This window comes from Ictalurus punctatus, chromosome 19 (assembly GCF_001660625.3).
Source record: "Ictalurus punctatus breed USDA103 chromosome 19, Coco_2.0, whole genome shotgun sequence".
Taxonomy (NCBI): Eukaryota; Metazoa; Chordata; class Actinopteri; order Siluriformes; family Ictaluridae; genus Ictalurus; species Ictalurus punctatus.
Genome location: NC_030434.2, coordinates 21,397,449 through 21,409,333, shown reverse-complemented (window position 1 = coordinate 21,409,333; position 11,885 = coordinate 21,397,449). Strand labels below are relative to the sequence as shown.

Here is an 11,885-nt window from a genome sequence, read left to right as displayed (position 1 = left end):
ATGAAATTTTCTGCGAGCAAAACCAGACAGCCTTAATGATTTTCATAATTCGAATGTAATAAATAAATTAGAGTGTTTAAGACTTTTACAAAGTACACAGTATATAACTTAATATGTTAGATTAAGTGAGGCTGTGTACATTTTGTCAGGGGAGCAGTAAAAGATTCCGAAGTCTCTGAATAGACGGTGGCCAAAGTGGTTTCTATGTGGACCCGAAAATTAACCTGTCACAGGATTTAAAATTCTTGGCACCTGTGTATGCAGTATCTTTTTCAATTCATGTAATAACATCTGTGCAGGTGACCAGTCAGATAACACCTGGCCTATTGCCATATTATTGATGTCAAGCCAAGGGTTTATTTACATGTGCGTCAGTAGTAGAAGTTTTCCAGAAATGTTGCATGTCCTGAAATTCCAGTAAATCTGGTAACATTATAAGTAAATCAGGTCGCTTACACTTGTTATGTTAAGATCCTCTTTGATATGCACTCGTGTTCTGAGGTTTTTGATGTATTGGCCTTTATTTAAAACATAGTAGGCATTTATGATACTATGTTACATATTGGATTCTTGAAAAGTCTTAAAAGGAAATACAACACAGTGCTGTTGAATTCTGGATTATGACTGGTCAGAAGGCATTGATTAATTTTCTGTAACAGCAGCTCTGACAGTAGCTATTCAGTTTCAGCCATTATTCAAATCACAGGTTTATTTTAATGCATTTGTTCTAATATGTTATCATTTCTACTTATACAGGGACTTGTATGGAGACTCTCCACATCATTTAATGTTAACAATAAACAGATTTTTTTTTAAAAATGTTGTTATTTAGCAACAACCTTTAATTGTTTAATCAATATGGTGAAGATTTCAATAAGGAAATCTTTATTTAATATTTTGGAAGGAGTTTCCAGTGTCAGCGCTTTGTAACAGTCAGAGGTAACGCTGTAACTTTAGGTTTTCTACCACAGGAAAGTCTTCAGGACAGAGGAGATTACTGTTTCCGGTTTCTCTGTAACATTGGAAGCTGCAGTATTTTTGTCTTATTCAAGCGGTGAGAACAGGAACTATCTTATTTTGTGGCTTAGTGGTTAGCACATTCACCTCACACCTCCAAGGTTGGGGGTTCGAATCCCGCCACGGCCCTGTGTGTGTGTGTGGAGTCTGCATGTTCTCCCTGTAATGTGGGGGTTTCCTCTGGGTACTCCAGTTTCCTCCCCCAGTCCTAAGACATGCATGGTAGGCTGATTGGCATGTCCAAAGTGTCCGAAGTGTATGAATGGGTGTGTGAATGTGTGTGTGTGATTGTGCCCTGCAATGGATTGGCACCCTGTCCAGGGTGTAGCCCGCCTTGTATCCCATGCTCCCTGGGATAGGCTCCAGGTTTCCCCAAGACCCTGTAGGATAAGCGATACAGAAGATGGATGGATTTTCACAAATTGCTGTGGTATAAGCAGATTAAAACACTTCAGAATTTTCTGTTATTGGAAAAGAATCCACTTTGGGGTGGTAATCCTCATCATATACAGAATGACAGCTTTGTCATCTTACTTAAACTAAAACTAGTGCTAGACTCAAAGGAAAATTCCAGCACGACAGATTTTATCTAACAAACAAATTATATCGCCTAAAGTAACACAGTCTTTTACCATATTGTTAAAAATAATGAAATGATTTTTGATTTGAGACTTGATTATTAATATACAAAACATGATATCGTGTGAAATTCACGTCTGTTTAAAATAATAATAATAATAATTTAGATCAGCACTGATTTTCCACTGGAAATAACACTGACGACCCTTAGTCATGAGTTCTGAGTGAAACAACACTGCAATAATAGGAAATCTGAGCGCTTTATCAAAGTAACCACTATGTTTTGTACAATCACAACATCTCCAGAACTATTTTAAATAAATAAATATATAAAATAAAAGTACGGGTTTTTTTTTTATAATCTCGAATGACTTTTATTATATTTCTTTGCGTATGGCAGGTTACACCACCCCGCTGCAATGACGCCACATCACTACCAGAACTGGAAAGTCCAACATCCGAAAAGCTTCATCTTCGCGGAGGAATATTTCGCTTTCTACAGGTTTGTGATCATAATGAACATTTTAAATATTATTCCTTATTTATTTATGACCAGCTTAACCTGTCGTATCGGTTAAGGTAAAGATGAATAAAAGCGAGCTGAGGTGTTTACTGCTTTTTTAAAATTATTTTTTATTTTTGCTAGCCGGAATGCTAGCTTCACTGACTTACAGTGTTTACTTTTTTAGTTCAGTCTCACGTCGGAATTTAATAAATAAATAAATAAATGCTCCTTTACATAAATACACTTCCGGTTTTGCTATATGTGTAGTTGTCTTGTCAAGTGAGAGAGAACACAGCATTCTCGCGTTCACATGGCATCTCCAGCATCTCACAAATGAAGTTCAGGGGGTTAGACGTCCCAGTCAGCATACTAGTGTACTAAATAGTGTAGAATAGTATCGTAGTGACGTGTTATATTGGCGCACTATATAGAACTCTAGTGTGCGGTTTAGGACGGAGCGACTACTTCGCCTGGTTTCCTTGTTTGTTTGTGATAAATATCTTTAAATTAAAGGTGAGATTAAAGTCCAACAGGAGCACAAAGGGAATATCAGGAGTGAGAACTGTCCAGATTTGGACCAGGTCCCAGTGCATTAACTTGTCAGAGTGACCCAAATTTGTCACCCTTGGTTTATCTTTTTTTTAAAAAATTATTATTATTATTATTATTATTATTATTACTATTATTATATTTGTGTTTTATGATGTCAGACTGGGTGAAAGGCCCGTGTTTTGTACATGCTTAGATTTGCACTAATCTGTCATAGCATATCCGAGTGTCTTTTAGTGTACGGTTAAAGTTAGTTTGGTTTGATCCTCAACTCAGATTACCATTTGTTCACATGCTTTCCTCGGGGATCTCTGGTTTCCTCCAACCTCCTAACATTCCAGTAGGTGAATTAGTGAATCTAAATAGTCTCTTAAGTGTGAATGTACACTATATGTCCAAACGTATGTGGAAACCTGACCATCACACCCATAGAGTATGCGGTTCTTCCCCAAAGTGTTGCCACAAAAGTTAGAAACACACAATTGTTTAGAAAGTATTTGTGTGTTGTAGTGTTACAGTTTCCTTCACTGGAACTGAGTGGACTCGCTGAAACCTGTTCCAGTATGACTGTGCCACTGTACACAAAGCAAGCTCCATGAAGACATGACATCTTTTGCCGAGGCTGGAGTGAAAGAACTGAACCCCAACCCCACTGAACACCTTTGGGATGAACTGGAACCCTGACTGAACCCCAGGCCTCCTCGCATGACATCAGTTCCTGACCTCACTAATATCCTTGTGGCTGAACAAATCCCCTCAGCCACACTCCGAAAACTAGTGGAAAGCCTTCTCAAAAGAGTGGAGGTTATTATAACAGCAAAGAGGGTCTTAATCTATAATGGGATGTTCAGAAAGCATGGTGTTTACGATTTTCACAGGATAAACAATCTACAGAGATGTACACATTACTATAACATCAAACAACTTAATTGCTCTTGTTGTAGGGTGATCATTAGTAGGCAGAACACCCATGACACATTTTATAGGACAGGCTACACGTATGCTACACATACACTAATTACTCTAGGCGTTGGTCCTGAGACAAGCACCTTTAAACATCCCCTGTATTATTATTGTTCGGCTTTTTGAACTCCACCAATACTTTGTTTCGGCTTGGCGTTAGGCAGAAGATGACACAAAAGAGCGAGTGCTCTTCCTGGGTCGTTTTCATAACTGAGAAAAAGTGTGAGAACTTTTTTTTTTTTATACAGGATTTGATATTAAAATTGCTGACATATCAAATGTGTATAGGTGAAAGACAGCATAATATTTTTTTAGGTATGAGAATACAGATTAAGGTGTAAATCTTATTTATGTTTGTTTCTTTTATTTGAATTTTGAACTTTACTGTTTTTCAGTCTAGGTAATAGTAAAAGCAATCCTAAATCTACAGAATAGATGCAGGACTAATTGGCAGGTACTTTGATTACAGTTTATCTGTGCTACGGGTCTAATAATAACCTTTCAGCTTATTATTAGACACTCTGTATAGTATATTGTATCAGATTTCTAAGAGTAGGCTGTTAGGTTTTCTTTCTCTCGTTCCAGGTCAGAACCTTTGTCAGATCCAATGTTCATGTGAAGACAATGCTTCATGCAGCAGTGTTCCTAATCTCACCGTTTCCTCCTTTGCGTTCCAGAGGGCCATGAGCCAGCCCAGCCCCTGGCTGCAGTATGAGCCTCCGCACCATTGGGGGTGCCCTGTTCCCCTCCATGCGCCCTTACCTGTTTGTGAGCAACAGTGGTGATAGTGGAGGAAGCCGCTGGGGCTCTATCTCTCTGAAACCAGTGTCTTCCCTGCTGCACACTATGGTTCCTCAAGGTTACACCGCGCTGCAAGAAGAGCGACTGACCATGGTGGAATTGAACTCGCCCAAGCCGGAGACGCACCAGAACGGCTTTCACCGCGAAGGCCGTCGCCCCTCGGAGCGTTCCGGAGATGGTCGATACAGCGAGACGGAGCCCATGCTACCTGATGCTGGGCTCTCGGGAGAGGAGGTAGATGAGGAAGAGGAAAGCGAAGAAGAAGACCAGAAACCAGCCACACAAAACATGCCCAAGGAGTCAATACTGGCCATGGCTCTGCAGATTCTGGTGCCGTTCCTGCTGGCTGGCTTTGGCACGGTGTCAGCTGGCATGGTGTTAGACATAGTGCAGGTGAGTCTCATGCTTCATCATGACATCAGTATGTCAAAAACGCCTTTAGTTCAATAACGTGAACCTTAACAAGGAATTGAGAGACGAATTGCGTGCTGTCTAAATCTGTATACAGCAATGTTTTTTTTCCTGCTTGTTACAGCAGCTAGATTTGCATTTCTTGATGTAAATCCACAGTGGTTTCAAATAGCCGAAAGCAATGGAAGGAAGAGAAATAGGAGACATAAGAAAAGAAAGGGAGGTGTGGAGAAGGATAAATAAACAAGGTAAAAGAAAGAGAATGAGATCATGTAAAAGGGAGAAAGAGAAGAAAATTGAATGATGGAGAGAAAAATGTGAGATGAAAGAAATAGAGGAAAGAAGATCAAGAAAGTGAAGTGAAGAAGTGAGAGTAGGGTTGCTGTACAGTGTGCACCTGTACTGTGTGTTGGTGTTTTAAAGCGAAGCTGCTGATTGGTCAGCTGTAATGTAGATATCATCACTAGTGGCATTGTTTTTTACTGGAAAAAAAGATTTTTTGTCTTTGTTGAGTGCAAAAGTTTGCATAACTTTAGGTCTAAAGGGGAAGAAAAAAAAGCAATATACTTCATGCCACATGATACTTAGTTTCAGTTCCATCGATGTTCTTTCACTATCACTAATATTGAAAATACATAAAACAGAATTTACAAATTATGTTATTACCGCGATCTCAGCCCGAGGCAAGTGCTCACATCTCTACTCAGTGCAAAATGACCTCGTTTTCCGTATCGTAAATCTGAACAAACTGTAACAAACTTGCTTACAAAGTGGTGTCTGAAACCAGAAACAAAACACCCTCATACACAAAGTCAAAACATGATAAGAATAAGATCATAAATAAAAGGACATCACTCCATTATAGTGGTCGTGTGTGCCTTATATGTGCAATTTTATCCCATACAAAGCTACTGATATAAAGACATCTGATCATTTGAATGTAATATAGTGGATATGTGTCTGGTTGGTCATTTGTAAGGATTTAAAATAATGGGCTGTGCTTTTATAGGAAAATAATCAGTGACAGGGTGGTGTGATGTGGCCCAATGCAAAAGTGAGTTACTGTAACCACCTAGAGGCTGTTTATATCCCCACAGCACATCTTGAAATTGCTCTTAACTTATAACACAGCCGAATATTTTATTTATTTATTTATTTATTTATTTATTTATTTACAGTTTATAGTTATATTTAATGGTGTGAAACTTCCACAAAACAAATTAGTTCCTGATTTCACTTGGGTCATACACGTTGTTTAAAAAAGAAGTACCTCTAGCATCGTCTTCCTCTTTCGAGCTTAATAAGACCAAAAAAGTTTGAAAAACTACAAAGTACTGAATCCTGAAGACAATCCAGTGGTGGAAAACTGTTAAATAAATATAAATTTGCTCATTTGTTTACATTTATTGCCTCTCTCTCTCTCTTTCTCTCGTGCAGCATTGGGATGCATTCAAATACATCACAGAGATCTTCATCCTGGTCCCTGCTCTCCTGGGTCTGAAAGGAAACCTGGAAATGACTCTAGCCTCCAGACTCTCCACAGCGGTTAGTGTCTAGCTCTTGTGTTTTCTTGGGGGTTGTGACTGTGGTTTCTTTTTTAATCCTTACACAACAAGAGCCATAAGATTTTTTGTTTGTTCGTTTGTTTGTTTGTTTAAATTTGAGTAGTAAAGAGTAGTAAAGTAAATCGTGGCATTGGCATGAACCAGCTGATTATTGTCAGTGTTTAACAGTCACTCCTCATGCATTCACCAGCTGAATTCATAGCAAGGCATGTCACGATCACTGTGTGTATCAATACGTGAGAAATGAAACCCTTGGGTGTGATGGTGTGATGCGGCTGATGCTAAGTGGAGTTACTGTTACAAAAAGCTGATTGTTTTCTTATAACTGCACATCCTGAGGTCCTCCTATATTGTATCACAGCAATTTGCCAAGTACATTTTTATTTATTTATGAATGAATGACACCTAGTAGTCTTCCAAAAGTAGTGAAATTCAATCTACTCCTTTCAGAATCTTTCACCATATCAACAATTACACATTAAAAAAAAAAAAAAAAATTATTTGTCTGTACAAGTCTCTGTGTAAGCTATTACTATAGAAATGATAATGTATGAGAATGAGCGCATTAATATATATTCATTAATAACCTAAGCTCTGAACATAGTCACCCCTTCTGTTATAGAAGATTAATCCACACCTTCTGACCAAGTTCAGGATTTGAGAATTCAACCAATCTAGTGATATCTACAGTACATATTACAATCTTGTATTTTGTGTCCAATTTATGCAGAACTAGTGCCATCACCATCATAGAGAGTCAGTGGTTCTGCTGAATTCGTTGGCCATGGCCATTCTTGTTCTGAGTGCATATATAAGTGCACATGGCTCTGTGGGTTGGCTGTTGCTAGTTTTAAACTGTCTTAGTCTTTTATTATCATCGCAGGTGTTCATTTTGCAACCGTCACAGCCAAAGCCACTAATGCATCCTTAGACACATGCAGGCTTTAAATTGGGTGTGTCCTTTATTTACAGATCCCTGTTTTGACGTGAGAAGGTTACCAAGTGTGTGTATGTACCCAGAACGACTGTTCTGATAGAGATCTCCCATGAGATTTTACAGCCTGTAACTTCTGTACAAATCTATACGGAATATTCTTTAAAAGCATCCATTCATTTCATATGCTACAGAAAGTATTTACCATGATCTAGGAGGAAGGGACTTACGTGTCTAAATAATAAATCATTTAAGTGAATTGTTTTTGACTGCTAAATATGTTGAGCTTGATCTGTATGTGTGTGTCATACCTATGCAGCTTATCTACAGTCTGAACATGTTGCTATTGTGTGTGCTGTAATTTTCATCTGTATTATCTAGTTTTGCTTTCTAAACAACAATAGAGCTCGGTTTTTTCTGTGAGATGATCCAAAAGAAGGCTTTTGGGTGTGCTTCCATACTTATGAAAATAACAATTTGCATGTGATTTATATATAAACTAGCATTGTTTCTTTCCAGACACAGGAACACAGCCTGTAGAAAGACAGATTTTCTCATGTGAAACTAATTGTTTGAAAAGGGATCATGTTTATTTATATGTCCACTCTGAGAACGAAGGCGTGATTTGGCATCTTTATATCCACGTAGTTTAATTACATAAATTCTGGCGTTTTCTACAGGCTTGTATCTCAAATCTGGAATTTGCAGACGCAGCGCTTCTGTCGTATTTTTTGTTTTGTACCTCCATCTCCATCAGCAGCAGCAGCAGCTTGGCGTGTCAGGGAGGTCACCCTCAGTGTGTGAAATAGCTAGCGTTCCCCTGCTGAATCTGTCGTTCACACTCGAGGTGAGACGGCAAACAAACGCTGCAGTGGAGAAGCTCTGGCCTTCTGTTTTCTTCTCACACAGCTGTACCCGCCACAGTCACAGCCTAGCTGCTCTGTCTTTCACACAGTTAGCCTGTGGTTTTATTTTTCCCCTCTTTTTCTTATGAGCACACGCTAACAAAGTTTGTGGTCTGATCATTATGTAATAGGCAAACGAATGATCTACTTTTTCCCCCCTGCTCAGACCTCATGGTACATACTGAGGAGTTTGTACAAACAGCTTTTCCTAGTTCCAGAACTGGTTTTCTCACACTCTTTTGTGTATTTACATAACACCGCCAAAGATTTTGTTTTATTTCCACTGAAAGATACTGTGGCTACCTCTACACTTCTAAATTAATCTGCTTATGGAAAAACATTACTGAAAAAGTAAAGAATTATATATTTACGGGAATGGGAATGGAGTTTTCACTTGGATTATCAGCATCATCTACATCAGTCTTTGTTTTATTACCTGAGGTACAAGTCTCTCACGGCGTTTAAACACGAGCCTCATGGTCGTCTCTTCATGATAACATCGGTGGGGAAGTCATCGCTGATTTCATTCTCTCACTTCTGTTTGTTGACTACATTTCTTTTTATTGAAGCCTTTTTATCAGGTCATTTAAACATTTTAAAACTTGGTGTGCTACACACAGTGCACAAGCACACTTCTCTGAGGTGGCGTTGTGATGGTACAGAGGCATCTCAGACTTTTTGACAGTCACTTAGCAGTGACGTCCAATGGGTTTTCCCGGACCGCCAAACATGTATCCTCTTTTTAGTTGGCTGTGTACCTGTCTATTGTTGTCAATATCCATCCATCCATTTTCCATACCGCTTATCCTACACAGGGTCGAATGGAGCCTGGAGCCTATCCCAGGGAACGCAGGGCACAATTGCGCACACACATTAACACACTATGGACAATTTGGAAATGCCAATCAACATACGATGCATGTCATGTTGAAATGTTGGGATAAAACAATGCTTTTTATGGAAAAGCACATGTAATGTAAAAGAGTCTCCAGTGCTAGGTCTAACCACTGGTCCGATCAATCAAACTCCCATTTTTCTCATGTGTATAAATCCAGTAGAGTGCAATAAGCTTTATTCTGTCATTCTGCGATTTTTCATGATTGACCCACATTCATTTAAATGTCTGTACTAGTGGTCTTTTTGACCCTTTCCCCAATTTTGACGTTGTTGATTTTGGACTGCTGCCTAAGATAAAAACTCTTGCACTTTGCGCTCAAGTTTATGAGAGCTAAACTGGTTATATTACAAATGCATTCCACTGCAGTTTCTTTTCTAATTCCTAAAAAGAGAAAAAAAACTATATTGTGTCATGAATTGTGAACCTTTTGTCCTTTTGTTTATTAAAACAAAGTTGGCTTCAGTGCATTGAAACACTTAAAAGTGGCCTATCTATAGATATTTATTTAATTCTTTCCTTCACTGCTTTAAACAGAAACTACAGACATCTCTTTGCAGACCTAACCGGTCCGTGAGGTTTTAGTGAACATGTGGGAAATTGATTGAGGTGCATTTCTATTCTTAGATCTGTCTGTTCTGCCATTGATGCTGTGTACTGAGAACTGTGTACTTTTGCACATACACTCAGGGATGAAGTGAAATGAAGGTGCATTTGAAACAGTGGAGTATGTTCATGTTTTCTCTGCTGCCTCCTCAGGTGAATGTTGGCAAAATGGACTCGCCCATAGAGAAGTGGAACCTCATCATTGGCAACTTGGCACTAAAACAAGTAAGATTTAACTACTGATTTGCAGGTTGTTTTAAAACTTACTCAACACACTAGATCCAGTGGCTCAGACTTGGATCTGTAATTTGGCCATTGCTGATTAGTGCAAGCTTAGATGAAAGATTTTCCATAGTTACACTGTATGACATTTCAATTCATCTATTTAACAAAAAACCCCAACTTATTAATATTCCAAAATATTAAAACTGAAAGATGCTGAAGTATTTCAACTGAGATGATCTAAAAGCTGCTTCGATGATACAAAGGACTTAACTAAGCATACTAAATGCAAAGGGTGGACAAACAAGTTATTATTGAACATTTAGATCACATTCATAAAATGAGATATAATCATTGGAACTGAAATAATTTTTGATATTTGCACTATTAATATCTTAACATTCATACGCTAACATACAAGAAGTCCTGTTACTATAAATTACATTTTCGCCTTCTTTTTTTGTGAGAATTTTGGCACTCATCTAATTAATAATTAAATGCACCTTGGGGTATGTGATTGTCTTGATGATCATCCCTGTATCTTCAGGTCCAAGCAACAGTGGTGGGGTTTCTGGCAGCAGTGGCAGCCATTATTCTTGGCTGGATCCCTGAAGGAAAGTTCCAGATGAGTCACGCTGTGCTGCTGTGTTCCAGCAGTGTGGCCACGGCCTTCATCGCCTCCCTGCTGCAAGGTATGTCTCAGTGGAGTACTGCCACGTTCATTTAAATGGACTAAATTAACAATTTCCGAATGGCCACAGTTCTGTTTCCAAGTAGTGCTTTCATTTAAAGGTACCGTCAACAATTTAAATCAGAACTCTTTATCTAACTTCTCCTTACGTCAGTGAAATTGCCGCTTCAGTAAAGTCAGAAGAAAGTCAGAGGGAAAAACACCAGGCTCTTTTGAGCAAGAGGAAGAACAAATGACTTCGACCATCACCATCAAGTTATGCTTGCTTTTGTTTTTTGTTTTTTACCCCCCATTTTTTTGGGTTTTTTTTTTTGTTCCAACTCTCCCTTATTATACAACCGCTACCACTTGGGTAGGGTGAAGGCTAACACATGCTTCCTCCAAGACACGTGAAGCCAGCCATTCGCATCCTTTTTTAAACTGCTGCTCATGCTGCATCACAGGGCATCATAACAAACGCAGATGAAAGAGCTATCTGCCCGCTTCCACATGCATGAGCTCACAGATGCCACCAGTTGGCTCCCAGCAATGGTTAACTGTGGCATCATTGAGATTTATCTCTTGATCTCCTGACATTAGGGCAAATGTTTTCCTGTTGCGCAACTTGATGTGCGATGGGATTGCTTTTTAGGCATAGCATCTGTGTATTCTTGCATAGTCAGTGCACGTGCATGACTGGGTGCGTGGCAAGTGGCTGTATTACTTTGGATTTCGGGTTTCTGAACAGGATCTTTAGGTGACTTGCATCAAACAAAATTGTACCTTTAAAGCTGCGCAGATAATAATCCGTGATGGAGAGCTTTCACTCCAGTATTAACCTGTAGAGCAACATTTAATGATACTGATAGCTAGGACATGGCTCCTAGATAGATTTGACATTCAAAATTACTAGATGAATTTTTTAATACAGCAGAGGATAAGCAGCAAGGTCTTTGTTTCTTTGTGGAACAAGCTCATTCACTTTGGATTGTATGGCTTGCTGTTGCAGTTGAACCTCCCTCTGCTATATGCTGTCTGTGCTAAGCAATGTTGATTTCTCGAATCTGATTGGTCAGAAGGTGTTGATTAATTTTCTGTAGCAGCTGCTCTGACAGTAGTTGTGACTGCAAAGCAAGTCTACTAATCTGAGTCGGGCTGCATCACACCACCCCGTGTGTTGAATATTTTTGAATAACAGCAAGAATAAAGTGTTCAAAAGTGTTCCAAAGAGGTGAAAATACTAGCGGTCAACTGATAGTGGAT

At 38.9% G+C, this 11,885-nt stretch overlaps 1 protein-coding gene across 3 annotated transcripts in view; it reads left to right on the top strand.

Annotated features, from left to right (window-relative positions):
- Positions 1-1,997: 1,997 nt before the first annotated feature.
- The window catches only part of slc41a2b (solute carrier family 41 member 2b), a 28,622-nt gene continuing 18,734 nt past the window's right edge, over positions 1,998-11,885 (top strand). The window contains exons 1-6 of one of the 3 annotated variants that reach the window (XM_017494251.2): positions 1,998-2,098; positions 3,161-3,454; positions 4,291-4,807; positions 6,263-6,370; positions 9,884-9,955; positions 10,500-10,644. In XM_017494251.2, the coding sequence (XP_017349740.1) occupies positions 4,325-4,807; positions 6,263-6,370; positions 9,884-9,955; positions 10,500-10,644 (808 nt within the window). In that variant the 5' untranslated portion in view covers positions 1,998-2,098; positions 3,161-3,454; positions 4,291-4,324. Of the gene's footprint in view, positions 2,099-3,160; positions 3,455-4,198; positions 4,808-6,262; positions 6,371-9,883; positions 9,956-10,499; positions 10,645-11,885 lie in introns of all 3 variants that reach the window. The other 2 variants (XM_017494247.3, XM_017494248.3) reach the window with 2 other exon arrangements.